General features: G+C 38.3%; 1 protein-coding gene across 1 annotated transcript in view; it reads right to left on the reverse strand.

The window, feature by feature from the left end:
* PAPPA2 (pappalysin 2) overlaps positions 1-23,986 on the reverse strand; it is a 62,071-nt gene extending 38,085 nt beyond the window's left edge. The window contains exons 1-3 of the mRNA XM_053469389.1: positions 22,407-23,986; positions 6,372-7,440; positions 1,125-1,270 (exon numbers count right to left, since the gene is read on the reverse strand). Coding sequence (XP_053325364.1) covers positions 1,125-1,270; positions 6,372-7,440; positions 22,407-23,130 — 1,939 coding nt within the window. The 5' untranslated portion in view covers positions 23,131-23,986. The remainder of the gene's footprint in view (positions 1-1,124; positions 1,271-6,371; positions 7,441-22,406) is intronic.
* Positions 23,987-25,266: the final 1,280 nt, after the last annotated feature.

Here is a 25,266-nt window from a genome sequence, read left to right on the forward strand (position 1 = left end):
GGGGAGACCACAGCGTGAACTCACAGCGAGAGCATGTGCTGATTAAACGTAAAGGTCTGGTATTGTCCTAAAGTTGGCGCTGATAGGGTGAAAATAATTATATATTTATGTGTCATTCCAAGCAAACTCCTTAGATGTGTGTTCCAGCATAAATATCTCCTTTTATCTCTTATGATAGGAGCGAAGGCTAATTCTGTGAGTTCCTGGTGTCTGGTGCAGAAGTGAGTTTCCTTAATGAGCCAAGACAGCTGTGATAGAGACTGTCGGGACGTGCTGGGAGCGTAGAGCAGGGTGGAGAGCTAGGAGGACAACAGGTATTCGAGGGAGTCCGAAAGGTAAGGGCCAAAGGCAAAAGCCAAAGTCAGGTAGGCACAAAACGGGTAATAAGCCGGGGCAGGATACGAGAGATGCACAGAGTCCAGTAAACAAGCCAAGGTCGGATGCCAGGAAGTACTTCGAGCAGAGTAGGTAGATTTCAGGAGGAATTGGGACTGAGCAGAAAAAACCCAGCTAGTCAGCTCAATAACTAAGCACCTAATGAATGGTGTGCAGGGTTTTTATAGGGGCTGCCAGGTAAAGCCCCTCCCTCCAGCTCCAGAGTGATTCTGTCTCCTCCATACTACACTATCCAATCCCCTAAGGGATTGCCAGCCTCTTTCCCTGCCTCCCCCGCATCTACCAATGCTGCAGTGTCTGCGGATGTCAGGACAAGCCCCCCCTGCCGTCACTAACACGGAGGTGCTCGCGGATTGCCTAACTCGCGATGGAGCGGCAGCATGGTGTGTGGTGGAGGCAGCAGGGGTAACCACGGAAGGTAGGAAACTCTGGAGCATTCGCGGAGCCTGGGAGCCTGACACATACCATTTCCGATTCCCAGTATAGGTATCCTTTAGGCTCCCCTGTGCCCTACAGCGGAGTAAAAGATCTTAGACTCCATTGATGTTTATATGCAAACAGGTTAAATAGACACACAATTAAATAAATGTAATCACATAATCAAGAATGGCTAATAAATAGATATTTTTCAGGGTCTGGACCTTGGCCCCCATTATCCCCAAGTCAGATTAGTGAAGTATAAAAAGATCTGCAGTTGACTACCCTTGTGCGACAAGTTTACGACTTACCCTGATGACTGAGGGCCTCCTTATCCCAGGGCCAGGTGGCTGCTCCGGCTAGCTCCTCCCCCGCAGAGCCGGCAAAATAGATGTTGAGGAAAATAGAGCCGTTCAGGTGCAGGGCATCTCTAAGTTCTTTCACGCTCATGTATGCTCTGTCAGGGTGAAAAATGTAAGGAGACATAGGACATTTTTTATGAAATAATAATATGTTAATAAACAGGATTTTTTTCTATTTTTGTATAGACAAGAATGCCTTGTGCTATCAGCATTTAATCATTAAATAAATCAATGAACGTAATTTTCATATAGTACAGAGTTTTCATGCAGCATTGAATAATTTGTTAAACAAATCCCACCCAACCATTTCAATGATAATATCACTGAGGAGAAATCTCCTGGCCACTGATATTTTCACTGTTTATTGGTGTGTTCATTAGTGAATTGGATAATTACAGTTTGTTGTAAAGGTCAGAAACTAGCAATTATTCTTAATCAAAGCTGTTTCCTTTGAAAGAAAATGACTATTTAAATTTAGATAGTTACTGAAATACGGGAAGCCTGATTGCAGAACATAAATAATTGATCCATTCACATTTGCCGGAAAATTAAAATAAAATGCATAAATGGGGTAAAGAAACGCTCTTTTTCCTAGCCAGAAACGGTCATTTTCTTTTGTGAACAACTGTTAAATTGGCCAAGGATCCGTCTTCTTTTCCATTTGCTTGCAGTTCCAAATATCACCACAAGGGTAAACTGAAATAAGCAGTAAGGTTCACAGATGTGATTTTCTTTAATATTAAATCCTTTTAGTGAACTTTATTTTAATAAGCGATAGGGAGTGTTGGATTAGATTTAATGCCTAAATGCATTTCGAGGAAGACTGGTGAACAATTGTAACTAATATAATTATAACTATAACCAGCTAATTAAAGCACTAACTTTTCAATACTAAATGCTATTTAAAGGGACAGTTTAATTAAGGGACAGGGACTAAATATTAATTATTTCATATAAATTCTTTGAAAAAGGTAAAAAATATACAACACAGCTAAATAAATGGCTGTGACTGGGGGGGGTGCAAATACATATGGGGATTTTGCAGATTTCGCCATTGCATTTGCAAGGAGGGCACCCTGTAAATTTAAAGGGACCTCTCAGTCATCAAATACATTAAAGAGCATGATGGTTGGAGTATCCCTTTAAATAGTATGCCAAGAAGCTTTGTATTGTGGAACATAGAACGGAGAGCTGAAATTGTGTTTAACAGGTTCTACATTTGAACTAAAAACCCTAGCTGTTTAAATAAAAAGATTTTTTTTCTTGCATTGATCCGCCCTACCCATAAAAAAAAAACACTTTAAGGACAATTAGCTGGAAACGGAACGTGTTCCCTAAAGTGAACCTTACCCAAAGACCTCATTCTCATTCATAAACTGTTGAGTTCACAGCAATTGGCTGAAAACCACCACTGACTTGATTAATAATTTTCCTGGTTCAGCTAAATTTTCAAAAAGCCTTACATTTAATAAATATGAAAAGTCAGTGAAATCGCATCTGGCATGAAACGAAAACCCATGCATCAGCATATTTGCCGTATATATTCATTTCATGCTAGATTGAAGTTCAGTTATAGTACGTGTAAATTAGCATTGCAAATCATGTGTTTATATCTCAATGTGTAAGTATAAATACCTGTATTGATATAATGCCACATAAAAGGAGAATGGATTATAAATGGAGATGTATATTAGAAGAAGTACACTATATATTTATGGTGATAGTTTTGTAGTATCACCAAGTGGTGTCTAAAGAACCACCCATTCAAAAGTGCAATGGAAAGACATACAAAGTGAGAAGGTTACCAGTGCTATATTTACATTATTTAGGGGTATAGAATTTTGGAGTGTTTGTCCTGTTTTAGGGATTTACCCACTATGTGCAATGTGCAATGATGTTGTATTGATGAAGATACAATATGAGATGTTATCTTGGAGGAAACCTGTGGCATCTAAATATAGCGAGGGTGCTGGGTTCTATAGAGAGAGGCATTATTAGCATTATTTCGGGTTTTTTTTTCCTATTACCACTAATAATTACTATGCTTCATGTATTTCTATGATTTTAAAAGAAAGTCCTACTTGCCCTGAACAAAACAATGTATATTTTGTGCTGGTTGATGAAATATAGAAAAGGGGAATAATGGTGTAACAATGATAAAAAAAAAAACCTCAAGTCCTTAGAGAAAAAGCCCCAGCTTTCAAACTCTCATCCAAAGTCCCTTCAAACCTTTCTTCTCTGGACACCCTAGACCTTATTCACTTTCAAATCCATGGAAGCCAGGTGATTATCTACAGTCAAGGTAGAAATGCTGTCTGCTTTCTCACCGCGTGTACTCTTGTGAGTTGGTGTGATGTAATCAAATGGGGCTTACTGTGTAATGGGAGAGCCTTTATCTGTAGCTCCTTGTATAGCACATTGTGTCTGACATCATTAATGATCAGGCATCCTATTGAAAAAAGCACTATATGAATAAAAAAGTGGCTGTTTGTTACTCTTGGCATTGAAGATATCCATAAAAAGACAAACTGTCTGACTAATGGCCCATAGGGGGCAACATTGAGTGCCCTGATGGGGTTCATTTTCATGTTTGGGGGGTATTATTCACCTGGCTATCTAACTGTAACTATGAGGGAACACTATAGCTACAAGTTGGTGTATGCAATACAGTTTACAAAATTAATATAAAGTAAATAAAAATTGAATTATTGCATTTATATATTGTATTGCTACGGAGTTCAAGTTTGTTGGATGTTAATGTTAGGGTCAGGGTGTTTTATATTTTATTTTTTAATTTTATTATGATGTTCTGTTTTGCTATAAAACAGACAAAAATATTAATCACAGCACCAGTTTCTTCAGTGAAATGAAAACCCCTTAAAGTTAAACTTAAAATTAGGTTTCTGATAATAAAACAACAGCAACAACATATAAAACTAAATAAACGAAGATATTACCTATATAAAATCTGATTTTTTTTTTTTCGAATTGATGTTTATCGAAAACAAAAAATAAAAAATAGAAAACTTAGAGTATAGGTAGACTTGAGAGAATTGTTGTCTACCATATTAGACTTAAACAACGTCTCTTAAAAGTATTATAATCAATAAATCATCCCACTATCACAGAAGACCCTGCGCTAGATAATGGCCATGTGAATGATTTAGCAATATGGATTGAGATTTCATTATCTATTGGGGACAGTTACCTTTGACAACATTTGACAGAAATACCTCGGTCTGACATACTCCTTATCGGAAAAGCCTGCAAGGAGGTCCATAGGCACAGAATCTCATCACGCAGGGCATGCTTTAATGAACAATGCACTACGTTGTAGTATTAAGGTGTTGCACAAAAAGCACGGTGATGGACTACAGTAGGACTGGATGACTGGCTAAAGAAGGATTCATTTTTTAGATATTGGGATATAGTAGTTCCCACTGGAACCCCCATTTCCCCCATACATCAAATGTTATAAGGGGTAGTAAGAGCTTGAGTTGCCACCTTAATAAAATAAAGGTGAGTCTTCCTGCTTTACAGAGAGGTTTAAAACCGTCCCCCAAAAACAAAAAAGTGACATCTGTGAACTCATGATGCCAGGTAAAGAAAACATAATGAATATCCCAAGAAACCAACTTTGGAGAACCACCATAAACTCCATTATTGGTATCAAATACCCATTTGATCGCTTATAAGATGATAGGCACAACAGAGTTTTTAGCCCATTTAAAATTGTAAGCTTGCACGAGAAGTACACTTTTCTCCTTCTGTACTAGTATATCTAAACATATGTTAATGTTGTGGTAAATTGTCAATTTTGACAATTTTTGCTCTCTTCTTTTTTAATAGCACCAAGGAATCTGCTAGCACTTTATAAATAAATGTAAGGTAATAATATAGTTCATACAAAAATGACACTATTTAGTAAAGTGAAAACCCCCCAGGAGATCTGGAGTTCCATTTTGAATGGAAACAATAATATTCATTGTTATATCTGAATAAGGTAACACTGAGATCTTACCAGACTCTACAGTTTCCCTGTGAAGATGATGCTATCACTAACTTCTAAAGACTTATGGAAGGCTGCTTAAGTAGTGATAACCTAAGCAGACTTTTAACTTATTTTGTCGCTTGAGCTAGAATTATAATACTGTTCTATTTTTTTTTTCAAAAAACAACCATAATCTAAACAGGATAATGTTTCAAAACGGAGATAGGGGGATTTAAACATTGAGAAAAAAAGGTTTTACCGTTGAAAGAATATTAATAGGTTTGCAACAGTATTTTAAGAATAAGGAATGTTCCTTCAAAGAAACAAAAAATATTATCAGGTTCTGGTCCCCAATGCTAAAGTGAAGAACATCTTTGGTATCTCCAGTGTGCCCCTCTGTTGAAGAGAGCTTTTGTTTCCAACTTGTACAACTCAAAGCAAGCACCTAGGTGTCATCATTCCCACCCGATTGTGCTGGAGATCTTAAAATGACGGTATTGTGATCTTCCCTACTGAACCACTGGTATTTGCTTGTTATCCTCCATCTAGTTCTGCTAATAATAAACTGATGGACCCTCTCTCTGCAGGATGCATTAGGAAAATACTTTATAACCATATTCATCCATCCTGGAACACCTCAGCTAATTCTGGAGATGACGCTTTATTCCTGCGTGTAGGACTACCTCCACACACAACATCAGTGTGATCACCCACTGACATCAGCGGGATCGCCCATCCGTATCCCACAATGGGAGGGCTCCAGGTAGCCAGAGCCTTAAAGGTCCTGGGTATGTCTGTATGCCATGACCGAAAAGTATTTTTGTCTAAATATTTAGATAGTTTAAGGGAATCTTGGGGCACCTGTGTAGCTAATTAAGGGCTGCCCTGGAGAGGCGTGCTTGAATAAATGTAATTTACACATGAAGTAACTCCTAAACCTGTAAAAATCCACAAAATGTAATGAACACGTTGCAGGCTATATATAAAAAGACATTTCAAAGTCTTGTCATCATATTAACTATGGAATGGTTCAGTAAGCAGAAACTTCTCATATTGCCATAACATGACTTAGAACTCCTGCAATCTACTTATAATTTAGCCATTTCAGTAATATCTCAAAATGACTTCATTCCCAATGAAAATGTACAAGCTTATTAGGTTTTTGCAATAATTACAATTAAAGCGCACAGAATATAGGTTCTTACCTTCCTTTTGCATCTGGATCAAAACAGGTCTTTGAGCTCCTACCGGATTCTTGAGGTGGGCAACAATCTCCATCATCATAATCATCCCTTGCTGTATTACATTCCAGGTGGCATATTCCATCTCCTTTTTTCCGTGGGTTGCAAGGCCTGAAGTAACCACAGTCTCCTCCATCATAACCAGTAAGTGGATGGCGACACTCAGGGTCACAGTGCTCATTGCCTACCCTTCCTGGTTCACACCCTGGGAGAACTACTCGAGTCCTTAGTGTGGAGTTATGTATCCGCTGTATGTTAAGTTGCCAGTGGATGCCATGAGGGTTGTAGGCCTCAATTAAGGCCTGATGCTGCCTCATGATTTGCTCGTCACTGACCAGTGGCCTGGAACCATCATCCTCACATAGGTTAACCACACGATAATGTACCTCTTTTTTCCATTTTCCCTCAGACCGGCTGTAAGTATTAGTCACATCAGGCAAATCACAAGAGGTTCTTCCACAAGGAGGAAGCAAAAGAGGAGAGGTCAAGGGAATTTCGGGCACAAGCTCTGGTACAACCTCTGTAGTTCCACCTTCTTTAAAAGGAATCCAGAGATTACCTAGCAGCGTGGAAAGACAGTTCATGAATAACGGCGTTTCTGAGTAGCCATCTGTCGATCTCCGTAGGGCTTCTTCCCTCAACTGATTTTGAGTTCTAGGTTCTGGCCACAGTCGCACAGAGAAGATATGACCACGAAAGCAATGGCCAGCTTCTGAGTTATCTCCCCCGAGCATGAGGGTCCTGCATAAGGAAATGTAAGGGCTATGGAGTGAACCCCATTGACCTTGAGCTTTCGAAACCTGAATCCCATTTATATAAAATAGAACCTTATGCCCATCATAACTGGCGGCTAAATGGGTCCAAATATTTGGCTTGTATCGATGTGGTGACATCAAGATGGTAGCGTTGGGAGAACGGTCAGTCCTAAGTGAGAAATAGAAGTGTGCCTCTCTCTTTGCACCAAACACAGACGGACGTATCCCGAGAGACCAACCACGGTCACTAACTGTATGAGAGCAATTGTCAAACATGCCTAGTATTGAAGAAAAAAACACAAAGGATAAGGTTATTGCATAACAAAGCTTACATGACTGATGATGAACAAAAAAATGATCCAAAAGATTGCCCACGAAAACACACAATAAAGGTTAAGCTGACATATCCAAAAATATCGGCTCTTCCACATATCAGTGGAGAAATGGTCTTCATTAAAGCTAACGCAATATTTGTGGACAATGTCAGGACTCATTGTGGGCTGCAAACATCCTTCAGCGTCCTACCATTCCCTAAAAGATACTGAGCTCTCTAGGTATTCGTACCAAATGCTTTCAGTACCGATTTTGAAGTGGCGCTAGCACATCAGCTAACCACCTGGTTTAATATTTTACCGCTTGCTTATATAGAGAATGACCAACTTCTGGCACTCAACGTGTGAGTTGTAAACAATGGGGTAGGAAAGCTTGCTTTACTTAAACTGACGCAAGCATCACAAAATATCAACAACCTTTTATTTTTTAGTTAAGGACATACAGTATAGCCTTGTTTTCAACCTGGGAAATATGGGAAGACAGACCACCCAGTAACTACAGGGAGGAAGACTTCTCCACTTTCAGTAAACCATATTTTCATGTTAGACATTAAGCAGATAATAACACTGCCTCTCTGTCAATTATCAGGCACTTGCAGTCCGCTTCCACATTTCATAGCATCAGAACGCTCATAAGGACCTAATCAACAAACTATTAAAACATGCATTGCCAGAGCAAGAGAAAAAAAAGCAATTCCATTCTGCTGATTTTAATAAACCTTTTCTTTGCATGTCCAAACAGCATGAAATTGGAACGTTTTTATGCATTTTCCACCCAGCTTTGCAGTTCCATACTGCCTTTTTTAATGCAATTTAGGCAAATTTACGGCATTCTTAGAATCTTTAGTTATACAAACAAATGCAATTTTACAAATCATTTAGCAGAAATATTAAAGTAAGAAAAAAGGAGGAAGCGACAGATAGGAAGAAAGAGATCTCCAAATCGAATTGACTATGGTACCATCTCATTTAAAATAAACAAACGTTTCCATCTCTGAAACATATATTTTCCATTTTATTAAATAAAATAAACATTATATCAGAAAAAGAACAACGTGTCATACTGCTAACAAACATGGAATATGCTTTCCAAAGTTTAAATACATATATATATATTCACCAATAATTTGAAGCACTCCCGGGTCTTGTATCAATAATAAAACATTTTTTCACATAAAAAAAACAATGTTTCGATCCATCCACCAAAGGAAGGGACCGAAACTTTATTTTTTTTATGTGAATAAAATATTTTTTTATTATTATTGATACAAGACCCGTGAGGGCTTCAAGTTAATGGTGGATATTTTGATGCTGTTTGAATGCACCGGGCACTGAACATTTAAAGTAGCGGCACTGTGAATATATATATATATATATATATATATATATACACACAATATGCTTCTAAAACAGTTTAACCCCTTAATGACAAAGTCCGTACATGTACGTGCTCAATATGCATTGTTTTCAATGGGTTTAGGGACCGCCCATTGTCCTTTAGGGGTTAAATTACTTTTTCCTTTATACATTGCCTGCCTTACATAGAATTACAGATACAAACTGCTGAATTTATAACCCTTTGAGTATTACATCTACCTAACAATCACGTGTAATTGTTAGCTGCTGGTCAGGCAATTTATCCTACAGCGTTTAAAGCTTACTCTTTGTAATACAGAACGCTATTGTCACGGTGTTGTCTAGGTTATGTCCTCAAAGCAAGGCCATATGAAATGAAACAAACAACCCATATGACTAGATATGTTTTATGGTTGTTAGGACATATATATATATATATATATATATATATATAGTAGCGTATTTATCTTAGGCCCATCTATGCTGCATGCCACCCCTCTCATGCCCCTGTCCTTTCTACTGGGCATCGGGGTATCTTATCTCGATGCTCTCATTTTAAAGGAAGTGCGGTGTGGAAGGAAATGATGCAGCACTGTGCCGACTCGGCAAATCCCTCCATAGTATTCATGGGTTGGGGGAGATCAGTATCTCCCTTTCAACCAGCTCATTGAGTAGGGGCTTTATCACTCAACAGGGAGTTCACGCATAAATGTAAGCTTGCAAGCCGGTTTGTCTTAGTCTGTAAATTCTTGTCTTGTCAGACCCCTTGAGTATATGTATTGTATTAAGCGATGCGTAAACTGTTGGCGCTATATAAATAAAAAATAATAATAATAATGTTATGCAGCAAACCTGGACCTGCCACTCTAGGCCTGGGCCTTGTCAGTCTAAACCTGAATATATATAGATATATATATAGATATATATATGTCACAAGCTGCTTACAAGTTCTTATAAAGTGCTGCTCCCTGCAGTATGTGTATGTATAACTTCACACAGTTCTAGAAACCATATACTGTAAGGTAGCCCTATACATGTGCTGGCCAGGAATTTGTCAAAAATAAATGTGTCTTAGCAAAAAGTTGCCAATGTTGTCATCCTATGTAAAGGACTAAGAGGTAAAAAAGAAAGGCCTACCAGCTGTTGTAAAAAAAAAAAGTACAGACCCCTTGCCAGGTCAAACAAAACCTTTAATATCTCAGTTGACAGCGCTACAATTGCTGTTAACATACTTTTATAGTAGTGCTACTCAAGCCAAAACCCCAAACAAAGGCAATTTTAAAAATATTATACGAAAATTGCAAATGTGGTTTCACTTATCAAGATACACATTTGTGTTGAAGGCTAATACCCTGACTTACGAACAAGTATGAGCTGAAAGTTAAACACCCAGTATGCTCATATGACCATTTCTAACGACGCTAAAGTACCCTTTTTTTCTTGATTAGGCCAAGGAACACCAGTGATTTTCGCTCTATTGTGTGACCCTTGTTGATTTAATACGGTTTGAACTTTATGCCCTCGCTGCCATAGAGAATAAAATCATTGACCTAAATGTGTTGTAAAGGAAATTTTTGACTTTTAACCCCTTAAGGACAATGGGCGGTCCCTAAACCCATTGAAAACAATGCATTTTGAGCCCGTACATGTACAGGCTTTGTATTTAAGGGGTTAAGTACAGTCATGCACAAACTAACATATTATGTCACCGCCAAACACCAGACTGGGAAACTCAAAGATCTGTCTAACAAGCAGAAACACCACTTAACGTCTTTAAAGAATTAGAAGAACACTGAAGATGCAATGGGGAGAAAAAAAAGCTTCAGGTGTTGTGTTTCTCTCAACATCAGGATCACTCTTGAAATCAGCAGTTAACAGATGTGTTTAAAAAAAATACAGAAACATCTTTGCTTCGAGAAAGAAATGACGTAAATGTGAAACGCATGTACGTAAAGTCATTGGAGCATGGTAGATCTTTGCTTGTTTGTACCCGAGAAAATGCATTAAGACACGGAACATATAGGGGCTGCATTCACATAAGAAGATTAAGCAGTTGTTTGGGGTCCCTTATCAGAGAATGAAGTGGAGAGGAATGAGCAAGAGATTTATAACAATGTCACATCGCAATCACTTACAATCTTAACTAATTGAGCTTGTGTTATTATGTCCCTAAGCTTACGCAAAGTTAAATCCACTGATTGTGCTAGAGACCCTCTAAATCCTTCGAGCTAGATACCCTAACTTTAAGTTATGGCCTTTAGAAACACACTCTCTCCTGAACTACAGCTCTATGAAGACTCAGTTCAACCATGAAAGCACATATCTGTGTGTGGTGATGAAAATGTCGTGGCATATTGACTGTAGCAAGCGGTACACGCGTGGTACTTTATCACGGCATCTCCCAAGGTGAAAGGCTTTCTGCCTTTCTCAAAATAAGCGTCTACAACACACGGATGGATTATTTCAAATTATTAGCAATTGAAAGAGGGACCTGGAGTTTTTCATACATCCCAGATTTCAGGAAAGCTTTGGAAAAAGTAATAAGAGCAGAAACGTACGTGAGGAAGAATTCCACTGGTGGGGTTGTTTACGGAATACAGAAGATCATGTCACAAACCCTTATTATACCATCGCAACCAATGGGTTCCGATTAGAACAGAATAAAAGAATATATGTCCTCCTTAATCATCTAGAAGGTATATGATTTACTAATTACTTTTTAAACTCAACAACCCACACAGGGGGGCATAACACAAAATGATTTTCATTTTCTGTGCACCTGTGAAATATCTATGTACCAATGTGCAATTATGTCTAGAAAAGGAAGAAATTAAACTCCTATGTGATAAATACTATCACTAGCAAGTCTGGAATGATGTCTAATCCGGGTTGACAAGGTAATGGTCCACTGTAACTCTATCCAGTTACTTAGGGGAATGGAGACACACTTCCAAGTATGAGAACTATCCTCTGGGTCATCTCTTGTGTCACATCTACTTGCATCAAAGACATCGTCAGATGAAAGAAACTTCTTCCACTAAGAACTAAGGAACAAGACCCTATAGAGCAATAACGAACCCTGAGTTAGACAGTAAGATCTAAAAATAAAACAAGTTTTTTAGTTTAGCACCACAATTTCATTCATTCAGCCTGGCAGCCTCCGAGCAGAATATTGTTTCCTACAATATGCAGAATTCAAGATGGTACTTTATACAACATTCTGAGTTGCTGTTAGATTAATAATGACCAATAAGTACACAAAAAAAGCAAACACTCAGTGCATACTGACCAAATACCATTCAAAAAACACCAATCTGAGTCATAAACATTGGGAATTCTGTCACACTTTGTGGCCATATATTGCTTAGCTTCCACTACGTAGGTGCATAGGACTCGCCATACTTGGGGTACTTTGACAAAGTGGCCGGCTAAGTGATATGTGGTCATAGGAAAAGCAGGGAAATTTGCATTAAATACATTAACAGACAAGATTTCAGAGAATCTAAATTATTTTACAATAACATTAAAATGGTAATAATAAAAACACTGGGAATAACCAATTCTAGATATGGTTTTATCTCAGATGTGACAATTCCTTCAGCGTCACGTTAGTATTACTTTGTAAATGAGATTCATTGAAGCTGCCAGAAATTCAAAAACTAGTCATTTACCCTAATAATATTTTACTCGGCTCTCAGTAAATACCTTATCGTATTCATTCCATACAGAACTTATTTAAAGTAATTAATTATATGTAATAACATTCCTTATTCTAGGAATATAGAGTACTACATATTGTATGTACATGGAAAAATATGGTATATATATATATATATATCTATATATATATATATAAATATCCTAAACATAAGATTGTAAGCTTGCGAGCCGGGCTCTCTCCACCTAATGTATCGGTCTGTCATACCCCTTGAATATACGGTATGTATTGTATTAAGCACTGCGTAGATTGTTGGCGCTCTATATAATTAAAAGATAATAATAATAATAAGCTCCTATAATATTTATGTGATTAAAAGACTCAACAATTAAAGTGCAAATGTGCAAAAGAAAGTATAATTTAAGCATTTAAAAAAACCCAATGAAGACCATAAGGCCCTTAAATATATACAAAGGCTGTTTTCCACAGATTATGGAACACTAGATTTTGTTGACATCCAAGGAAACATGACTTCATGGTAAGCATATATAATCATGACTATTAAGAAAAAAAGGTCAAAGCAAAGCAACAGACTCATTAAAATGCTCTGCTTTTATTCGCATTACTATTGCAAAGCGCGTTTCTTTCTTATGTCCTTTAAATAGCTCTATATAATAACCGTGTTTCTTGAAACAATAATCCCCTCTAGTGGCAGAAATTGAGTACTGCTAACTGGCAAGGGTTAATTGAAATAACCAGTACCATTCAATTGTTACAAAAGTGTCAGGAAGGGCAAACTGAGTTTCAAAGAATCTGTATATTCCATTAAACAGCACAAACCTGGCAACTTATAGATCGACAATTAATCATATGCCATTACCAACCGTGGCAGGAGGTTATCGCTCTAATTTTGCACAGCTGAGTGAATATAAAAGCTGGTTGAATGGTATGATAAATGCAGTTAAGAGAGAGGATAGGCTTCATGCGTGAAACCTCAAATATGTTTGAATCTTACTATTAACAAATAGAAATTAAAAAGTATGTATACCATAGGAGCATGCAACTGAACTTTGTGTTTTCACGTTCTACATTATTCCTTTATATTATGTTATCTCTCCCCTGTTGTTAAGTTGCTGGTTGTTGTTCGTTGGTTCAGGAGGCCTTTGTAAGAATGGAATGAGAAGGGAGAGAACTTCAAGACAGGATATATGTTTTACTTCATCACGAAGGTGATAGATAAATGGAATAGCCAATCACAAGTGGTAGAGGTTAATGTGGTAACATCATTTAAACATACATGGGATAGGCATAATGCTATCCTGAATCTAAGCCAAGGACAGATCAAGGTCCGAGTATATACTCTATATCAGGAAAAATGGGCAGACATGATGTGCCGAATGGGTCTTAGACATGCTAATTATGTCACTTTCAGATCTTGGCTTCCTCAAAATGATTATTATTTCCAAAAATACCAGTATTACACTCATTATTTATGTTAAATGTTGGGAAACGTGCTATGTCCCTTTCCCCTTATTTAAGATGCTCCAGTTAATACATTTTACACTTGGGACAACACTTACTGTGGAAAAGAATGCACAAAAGACTTCTGCTGCTAAAAGAAGCTGTCTTACATGCTGCATATTAGTATGCTATTGCTCTGTTAACAAGAAACTAAGAATAACATATAAAAATATAAAAATGGACATGAGGTTAATAAATAAATCTTATCCCTTACTCCTCCCTAATGAGAAAGGTGCATTCCTGTCCCCACTCATCTCTGTTCCACCTCTGTTCATCAATTCTCAGTAAAACTTGTGAGAACCCTGATTGTGAACAGGTGGCTCAATATCTGACCTGGGTTAAGTGAGAAAACATATTACAATTAAGCCTGCTGCTACCATATAATCACAGTGGGCAGTATACGTGGCTCCTCAGAGAATGAAAAGGAGCCATCTGCACAAGGGCAATAGAAATGCCTGCAATGTATTTTTAAAATACTTTTGTGGCCATAAACACAACTTTTAATACCTTTAAATATGTTTATTATATATGTTAAATATTTACAATATCATAATTTTTATTACACGTGTTAAATAATTACAATATAATTATTTTTATTACATATGTTAAATATTTACAATATCATTATTTTTATTGCACGTGTTAATTAATAACAATATAATTATTTAATTACATGTGTTAAATATGGGGTCCATAGAAACATAGCATTTTACAGTAGATAATAATCATGTGGGCCATTTTTCCTAATGTAGAGATTTAGACCTTAATTAGTCCTCGGCCTCATATAAGATTCAGGAGCCATATGCCTTTCCCATGCATTTTTAAATTCCCTTACTGTATTAGCATCTTCCACTTCTAATGGTGTTGCGTTAAACCTTTTCATTTTGGACCCTTAAAAAAAACTCATGGATTAAAAAATTCACATTTATGCAAAAAAACCCTATCATAAAATAGAAAGAAAGAAAATTAAAGGTGCTGTTCCACTTACTCTGCTGAATTTAAAACTTTTATAACTAAATGCAGTTATATATCATTACCAGTCCTGTTGATTGCCCAAAGTTATTCTTCAAGCAGTTTTAACGTAGTATCACTTATAATTTTTCGGGAAATTCTTAGTTGTCATTATTTGACATAAAGGGCACTTATAGGTTGTCGCTATAGAAAATGAAAACATTCTTAAAAATGTCTGTGGTCCTATGTAGTGAAACTTCTAGAAGAAATAAGATTTGTCAAGGATTATCTGCTAAACATCCTACAAAGTAGAGTTAATATTTTGTCTAAGTGGGCCAGCGCAGTAAAAATGCACAATAAAATAATACCAAGATGTACCGATGCACATAAATATATGAGCACCACATAACCGAAAATTGTAAAAGCTGAAATATTTTTGAAATTGCTCATTCAAAATGGACATCCAAGTCTTGGAGAGTAAATCTTCCTCCCAAAACCTCGTAATAATATTGTAACACTATATGCTTTTGTTAAAGTAGAAAATCCTTAGTACAACAAAAATGGTCAACATGTTTTTCTTACCTACATAATCCAGACACACATTTTTTTGTTAAGCAATGTGTTTTTTTAATAATTTTTTTTAATAAATTGCAAATGAAATGAACATTTACACAATAGTGTCTAATACTAGGTTATCACAATAAACCAAAATCTTGGCAGAGATAAATACCACACATTAATACCAAATATGTAAATACTTACAGACGTGTGCAATCAGTTGAGTATCTTTTTCACTAAAATCTGGGTTGACCTGAGTTAACTCTGAATTTCATGCCCCTGCATTTCAAATAGGATATGTGGGATCTATAGATATTTATGTAAATAAGGAAGACATATAGAATAATGTGCTTTATTTACACAGTTGGATTAATAGATCAGTTTTCTGCTGTTGTTGATACACTATCGTCACTTTTAGAGCCGTGGAACACTATGATTTACTTATAGACAGCAAACATTCTGAACTTGTAAAAAAGGGACATAAGGGATGGAAAGCGAAGCACAAAAAATGAGGAGGTATGATAGTTTGGAGCATAGAGGTCCACCAAGGGATGCTCCCTTGGCCGCCCTGATTAAAACATTAGGGGCCAATACGTAAACTTATGCAGGGCCGACTCACCTGCGAGGGTGGTCCTTCAGGGCCCTGCTGCTCTTCTGCTAACCCCCAAGCCAGGGGTGCCCTAGGGTGGCTGAAGTGGATGCAAGACACCTTGGAGCCCCAGTAACTGAGGCAACCAGCGGGGTCTCATATTCTGCCCAAGGCTGGCAGGTCCAGGGTGTTAGCAAAAGCCAGGGGCTGATCACCCTCTTGGGCAATCAGGCACTGCAGAGAGCTGTTGCTCAATGGGACGTTCACAGGAGAGATATCTGATCTCTCCAACCAACCCATTTACAATATGGAGGACTGTGCAGAGCCAACACAGGTCTTTATATATTTTGAGACACAGAGCGCTAGGATATGACATTATATCGCGGTGCTCTGTACTGGGGATAGTGGAGGCTGGGAGCGCTGCCCTGGGTCAGTCCTAGAACAATACCAAAGGTAAATAGGTCTGTTCCTGACCACAGCTGTGATTGCTCCACCATACTTCCAAAAACACTGCGTGGAAAAAAAAAATAATTGTGTCAGATTTTAATTATAGGAGATTTAAATGACCGTGAAACTAATTGGATTAATGGGATCAGACTACAAAGTCCGAAAGCATTTAGTGAACAGGGACCACAGCAAGTCTGTTTTTTTTTTTTTTGTTATGTAGATGAAAAAACCATGTCAGATCAACAAAATATTCTTAATTAGAGAAATGTCTAGGGATGTTTGGAAGGCTCAGTTGCTCATATCACAGGATAAAGGAGCTTGGTTTAAAACCCCTCTAGTTTTAGAAAACTAACTTTAACACACTGAGAACATCTTTACAGGATAAGTCTATATAAATGAACGTCTTTTAACAATACCTCCCATGTGTCTGTACCTAGGAGGGTCAGTCCCTCTTTGGGACTTAAAATTTTCTGCCTCGCTTTCTTCTATCCTTTCTGAGAATGATCGGTGGATATGACATCATAAAGAAATCAAGAAAAAAAATTGCAACATGAGAGCTGCAACCGATGAGCAAAATAAGTCCCCTACTTGATTTGGACTTTTTAAATATCAGCTGTTCAAAAGAAATCTAAGGTTGTATCCAGATGAGTGAAAGTAATCCCACTTTGTCATCTGTGTTTTATTAACAGAAAGCAGCAGAAAGGTAAGACAAGGGTGTTTAAAATGTATAAAGCAAATGGTCCATTTAAACGGCTTGATTTAAAGACTTCACAGGCGCAAAGAAAATCTTCAAACAGCAATCAGATTAACTAAGCTAGAAAATGAAAAATTGATTGTCAAGGAGAGCAAGACAAATTGAAAAGAACATGAATGGTAAGACGAGGAACAAGCAGCATGATTGTAAACTAACCTGTAAGTTGATTAGCAATGATAGTGAAAAAAAGAGATTTAGAACCGCTTTCTCATCTATATAGAACTACAGAGCATTGGGTGTAGAGATTATTAATAACTATACAGCAAAGATGTCCTTACTTCATTCATTGACATTTCAAATCTATTGGATTGGCGTGAATGTGTCTGTTTGCCTAATTCCTATACTTTCCCGTTCTTAGGATCTTCATGATTACTCCTTCCAATAATGTTTATCAATTCCTTTTGTTAAGTTGCTCATTGTTGGGACCTGGTTAAAGCAGCCTTAGTAAAGTTGTGGTAAAGATAAGGGAAATAAGTTCAGGATTAGATGCTAGCATTGCCACTTTTTTGCCACTTATGTGAAGTAAAAAAAGTCAGTGTATTAACCTTATCCTGAAGGTCTATCCCAGGGCAGCACCACCAGTCGTCCCCCTTCACGCCGCCATCCTTACAGCTGAGCGCTGGCCTATGATGTCATATCTCGGCACTACACTTTTAAGATGCACATCACCAGGTGAACATGACTGTGTGCTGCATCTGCCCCCTAGACCCGACACCCTAGAACACACCACTAACTATAGTCTTTTACTTGTAACCTTAATGTCTTCAAATGAATTACACAAATTGACAAACAAGCAAAGACAAACTACAGGTAGCTCTGATGTCACCAGAATACAAAGGGTTATGATGAACATCAATACCAGTTCTGCACACAGGTATTTCACATTAGATGGGACGTGCCCACTAAAGGTTTCAAATGAATGGCATAAAGGTTCAATCAGTAAGGGCCTGATATATTCCCCGTGGGATACCGTGAGAAAGCCCAACAGATCAAATCAGTCGATAGGTACAAGTAAACAAGTGTAATTAGAATTATTGCAGCAGGCTGTTTCCCAGGAGCTGGCCATTAAGTTCATTAAGGCACGTACGTGTATGCTTAAAACTATTTTTTTGGCTGCTCTTAAAGTCAAATATTCCTGTACACTCCCTGACCCACTAAAGCAAAAAAAATTATATGACAAAACTAGGATCAAATTTAATGTTGTTGGTGGTCAGTGGTATGGGAATATTATAGAATCAATGATGATGCTTAGGGACCCTCAATCTACTTACTTATTTACTCAATAGACGATGGAGTCTATTCACTAAACTGTGAGTGCTTGTGGGTTGGAAAGTGATCCCAGTGAAATCAAACGCAGAACTTTCCATGCAAAAATGTGAGTTTGCAGCACAAGGAGAAAACAGGTCATCATATATATTTTATAGCCTTTGAATTCATGTTGTCTGGTTTGCCATTGTAAAGATGGATTCTGCAGAATCACCCATATGTGTTGGTCCCTTCCACACTCTCCAGCTAAATGCCTTGCAGGAGATGAGTTGGGATGATATACTCGCCTAGTCAGGTCCAGCACGGTCTCAGGGACACCTGTTCAGACCCCAGTGCGTATGCGTGTAACGTGCTGCCTTTGATTTCAATAAGAGCACTTCTCTGCCACTATTTGACTGGTTCATGCAACCAGTGACAGGAATAGTCAGACCATGTATGAGGAGGACTGCAGCAAGACTGCATTTTAAAGTAAGATATTTTTCCAGTTCTGTTGGATTGAAGTTTTACTCGGCTCAACAAAAAGTTCTGGGGTTTTTGGCAGAATTTACACCATTCTAAATCACTCTCCTGTGTGTATGTAGTTGGGATAGGATCATAACTAACAAGTGACCTCTGATCCTCTATACCCAAAAGGACTATTTTCAGTTTCCTCTTTGGCAGTTAAGGTCCATGTTGCAAGGGCCCTTTCTAACAATTTGAAACCGGCACGGAGAGACAGGAAAGTAGTAAGATCACGTTATGCTACGTCATGTGACATGACCCTGCGGTGAAATCAAGTAGAAGAAAAGAGGTGTGGGAGGGGTGTATATATGTTTGTATGTATGTGAGCATGAATGTGCATGTATGAATGTATGTCAGCATAAATGTCCATGCATAAGTGTATGAGAGCATGGATGTCCATGCATAAGTTTATGAGAGCATGTATGTTTATGGTAAAGTGTATGTGAGCATGTGAATATCTATGTTTAAGTGTTTGTGAGCATGGATGTGGATGTGTAAATGTGTGTGTGAGCATAGATGTGCAAGTGGTGTGAAATGGAGTGTGTGTTAGCATGAGTGGTGTTAGAATGAGTGTGTACGTGTGTGTTAGTAAGTGTGAGTAAGTGTGTGTTAGCATGAGTAAATTTGTGTAAGTATGTTTACATATCTGTACCAGAGTTGGGTGAAGAAGGGGCAATGATGGTACAGTCAAGCTGTTTGGGGGCACTTACAAGCTAGAGCAAAGATGATACAGGCAGGCTGTTTGGGGGCACTGATAAGCTGCTTGGGGCAGATGTGGTATTCACAAGCTGTTTGGGGACAAATGTGGTACTGTGGGACTTTGTGAGGCTGGGGGCCCCAGGGCAATTGTTTCCACTGGGGCCCTGTGATTTCTAGTTAAGCCCCTGCCTATCACCATAGCAACCTAGTGATATGATCACTTTTAAAGTATCTATCTCCACACAGTGATCATCCCTTGGTGAATATCAGATATTTACCCACTTAACAGTCTTTTGTTGTTTCAAGGAAGGACAACTCAGGTCTTTTCTTTAGGTAAAATTAAAGTGTCTTTCATTCATATTTTTTCCCCAAAGAAAATACATTAGTTTTCTTTAAAGGTGGTATTTCAATTGAACTACAATTCTATCCAGTTAACCAATACAAGTTTCACCTTGACTCTATGTGTTCCTGTATTTCCATGTCACAACAAAGTACCACTATGCACCGTCTAAATTAAAGGCGAATGCACAAAAATTAAAGCTAGCGTTCATTAGTAGTTAAGATTTTATTGTTGTGTTTTAAACCACAGAGCATGCTTTTATTCACACCGTTTAATTTACAAATATATTTACACACTCTATATTGTGATTTTTAGGGATGTAGCATACTGATACACTCAGCAAACATTCAGAGATCCTAGAAATGAAGGCACAAACGCACTGGGGATTAAAATTGGCCACTTTAAGGCCATTGGGAGGAATTAATGCATCTGTGTTGTGCAGGCACTGGTGATGCACACACAACATGCACACACACACACGTGCGTACACACACACACGCGCATACACACACACACACACTGGCTCCCATGACTTTGTCAGAGCTGCACAATCTAAATATTCAAATTCGCTTATTGATGTTGCAGCCTAACACCAGAGAAAGAGATACAGATTGGTCGAGTATTTCTCTGTCTTGCTTGCTAGGCAAGCTTATGTAAAGGAGGAAACCAAGCAGCTATGCAGTGTTTCACAATTCAATTCAGGATAAAGAAATAGTTATTTTAAAGCAAATACATGGATCTCTGTGTTTGAAAATATATCATTTCTTACTTATATTATAGAATATATTAATAAATACATTAGTTTTTGTTTCAATACGCATTACTGTGTCTTTTAGGGCTTTAGAACCATGGAACACACTCAAACCTAGTAAGCATTCTGAGATCTGAATCCTAGAAGAGGGACATTGGGGGGGGGGTAGGTACCAAGCAGGGACACTTGGGAGCTATGCTATAGTAAAATAGTAATTCGATGGAAGCCATAGGTGGCAGGCATGTGAAGCAGAATACAGACAGTGGCAGTATTCTGGAAGCAGAGTATTAAGGAAGGGGAGAAAAAAGCTTCAATGTTTCATTAGTCTGTACATCTTTCTAGTCCTTTTAACCCCAACCCCTACTTAGTCCCTCCTCTTCCCTTACATTTTCTGCATCCATTTGTAGACTTGCTTCACTCTAACTACCCCGCCTAGGTTGATACCGCTGTCCAGCCTAGATCATGCTCCTTTAGGGTAGCCTCTGTATAAGAGATGCTCAGCTGGATAGGGTAAGATGCATATAAGTATTCTTGTTAGTCCCGGGAGAACAGTTATTTTCTAAATTACTGAAAATTGACTGCATACCCCCTTCATTGTCACAGTTTGTAGGTACAATAGGAGATTGTGGTTAGCTCCTTGTGCTCCTTTGTGTTTAGGCAGAAACGAGGTACTCCATAACCTGGATCAATATGGATAAGTTTGTGTGTGCAAGAAACACATATTTGTCGCTGTAGGCACCCAAAAGTTTCAACATGGTGGGAGCTGCATGTGTTCAAAACATTGCTTATTTGTGTCCACAGGCAGCTGTACTGTATGTGGGGCATACTCTGTATAGTTTATTTTATGTCTCCATTTGTAGACTTACTAATTCTCAAAAAAGTAGGGCATATGGAGACAGTTTATAGCGGTCTCTCTGAACGTTACAAAAAACAACTTACATTAATTACTCCAGTGGTATCATTAAAAGGCAGGTACGCCCCTTCATTTTGTGATGTATACTAGAAGCTATGGGCTTGTCTTGCAGAATGGGGACCTACCATACAAGAAATCCTTTGAAGTTTACTTCAACGCCTAGTGGCTAATACGGACAGCCAAACATGACCTGGGTGTCTACAATCCTATTGAATAGGGGTGCATTCACTAGATGCGGAGTTTACTTTGATTTGAACATTTCAGCTTATTTTAACTATTTATTACCCTGGTGAAGTTGTCCTATGCATTATACAAGGCCAGCTCAGCCCTTCTTGGAGGTCTACCGTTGACCCTTCATAATATGCTACTTACTTAAAAACATCTGTTTTAGGGAATACACCCCACAGGCACTGTCAACACAATCCGTGTCTTTCATGAATTCTTAGAGAAAGGATGAATAATTGGTGACACACATTAACAACCATACGATGATGAAAACATTGAGTTGTTACTGGAACTATCAGTTCTAAGCTTACAACTAACAGATGGCAACCAAACTGTCGAGACATAGAAATTAACGTAAACATGGGGAACGTCTGGGTTCTTACTTGCTATGACTGCCGGATCATTTTGTCCTCCATCAGGCTTCACCCACAGCTCCAGAGTGAACCTTTCACGGGGGATTCGCAGCTCTCCGTCTGGATTTAACACCAATTGACTTCGGACCCCGGAAAAATAGATGGAGCCATAACTGGACAACTTCTGGTGTTTTAACGCAGGTAAAGAGAAATTAGGTAAAATCCTTCCTGAGACATTAAAATCAGCATCTCGAGGGTATCGTCCTTTCTTTGCTGTTGGATTAAATATTTCTGCTGTTTTCTTAGCACTTCTCTTGTATTTGTTAGAATTTTTAGGCATGTGTTTGTTAAATAAGATATGGTTCTTAGAACTGTGCCTAGCTTCCCAAGCAGCTCTACCCTTCAATTGGGATATGACACCTAAGCTCTTCCTGTGTTTGTTCTTCTCCTTTTTTTGATTGTCCACACCACAGGTCTCCGATCCATGGGCCTGGCAGTCCAATTCCTTTTGTGTGGTTTTGTACCTGTGCCATTGATGCTTTATAGGGTAGGCCCCAAGGGGATGGTTTTGAGGATTAACTATAGGCCTGCGATCTCTACCCAGCCAACAAGGTTCTTGCAGAGAAAGTGCCCTCAACTGTTCGGCCTTTAAGATCAGTTCCTGCTTCCGCTGGAAGGCAGAATCTTCTCTTTGGGGTCTGCCCCGACACGACAGAAAGAAAATGGTCAAAAGAGGTATCCACAAGCATTCCATCTTGGCTTTACTAATCTAAGTCGCCTATGATTAAACCAGAAAATAGGCACTCCAGCTGATCAATGTAGCAATGTCTGATGTTACTTTGAAGCTGGCTGTGTGATCATATAAGGCTGTTTGATAGCAGCCTTATTTTTACTTAATGTACTTAATATTTCATCTCTTTTTATATACAAAATATATATCCTTTTCCTTCATGTTTCAGGGCTATGGATTTTAGTTATAATGTCTCTTGAAGTCTTGTTTCTTGCCTTCGTTCTTTGTCTCATGGACTTTGCCCACTGCCACCAAATCTCTCAAGAAGTATTTTCCTTTTAATTGTTTTTTTCTTCCTTTATCAGATCTGATAGCCCTTCTCTTCTACATAGTAGCTCCTAGCGTAGCCTTTTCTTCTCGGTCTATGCTAACAAATACTCTGACCATCCGTCTCCCTGCGTATTGCAGGAGCCACGGGCTAAAAAAAAAGTCCAGAATTTTGGATGTGTGATGTTACAGCCCCCGATGGATTCCTAACATATGTTCTCGGCCAGATGTTAAACTAACACATGTGTATCATATGTTTACCACATGCTTTCTGCTGCCATATTTTCCACCTTACAGGCTTCACATAGTCTCTTCCAGCTTTTCTCTCCTTAATAGTCCTACCTCCCCATTCCTACTGTAACTAGAAGTTGCACTTTTAGGCTGCTGGCTCCGGAGTTCAATAATTACGGGAAGAAATCCCAGAGAAGAAGCAACAAATGGATATATGGGAAGAAACTGTAAGTTGACGGGAACACTGGGAATGGTCTATAAACCAGTGAAACAAGCCGTACAGGACAAAACTTGTAGGAATATTTATGCTGCGGGGAGTGTGCTGAAGGGGCATTGATACTTAAGCGCTGAAAGTGGAATTACACTAAAGTGGAAGCAAAGTACAAAAAAAGACAAGTACTATGTGTTGTATATACAGGTGACAGTAATAAAACAAAGCAAATAGTGTAAACCTAAAGTCAATAGGGAATTGGAGTGAACCAGCAGGGAAGCAAACATGAATTGTAGCAAAGCGCCATTGTAAAGTATAGTTGTGGATGCAAACATTGACTGGAGAAAGAGAGCATCATCATCTTAGAGGTTGCATGCTGGCATAACAAAGCCCAACTCTTTCTTAATGACTCTATATATAGATAACGTTATATGAGCTCAAGTTCCATATTAGGTTTTTATGACAATCTGGAATTGGAATGGGCACCGGAGTTTCTGGATTAAGTTGTAGTTTATCTTCTTCTTTTAGTTCCTTGAGTGGTCATTGGTGTGGTTAAATTTTGGGATAAGGTGGAAGGTAAATGTTGTTCAGTCCCTCCTTCTTCTTCCTTTCTCACTTGGATCTGAGAATCTTCAAAACCCTACAAGAAATATAAAAACAGGATGTCTGGTCTCGAGTGTGGAGAAAGGAGCAACACATATAAATGGAAAATAAACTCACTAAAATGCTGTATTTGTCACTGTTGTTATCATTACAGAACGTACAAGCAATCAGATTGTAATAATGCCCTGGACTCTCTGTTCCAGTGGTTCCTGCACATTTCATTCACATTACTTTGTATTTCATGTTATTTAGTATAGGTTCAGACTTGGTGTACTTTTCCAGATATATTGGTTACCACTGCAAAATTTAAGCATTGGCATTGGAACAAATTGGCATCTCTCTGACTAATTGACAAATTAGTATTTGTAGCCAACAGGAAAGGAATAAGGAAATCCAAAGCATTCTGGGGTGTTTAAAGCTTACCCCATTCTGTTATCTTATGATACAATCAGTACTTCAGCTGGGAATGCCGCTACTGTGTCCAAACCCCCTGAGTAATCAAGGAGGCATTGTGCCATCCCATCCCCCCATGGGTTCCTAGACCCATAACGATATGGCTGTAGCCCACTGCATTTTAAGGAATGGAGTGACATAAATGAATAAAGACCTAATATAGTGCGTGGATGGAAATCCACAGTTGGAATAGGATCATCAATAGTCCCCAAGAGGTTGTTCAGTATCTGAGGTCATTCATTTAGAAAAATGTGTGCTTCGTTGGTCAGTCATTAATATCCCGCTCCACCAATGTTACAGCATTGCTAACAAACCCATACACTGATGCCTATATG

The sequence above is a fragment of the Spea bombifrons genome, chromosome 6 (assembly GCF_027358695.1).
Source record: "Spea bombifrons isolate aSpeBom1 chromosome 6, aSpeBom1.2.pri, whole genome shotgun sequence".
Lineage (NCBI taxonomy): Eukaryota > Metazoa > Chordata > Amphibia > Anura > Pelobatidae > Spea > Spea bombifrons.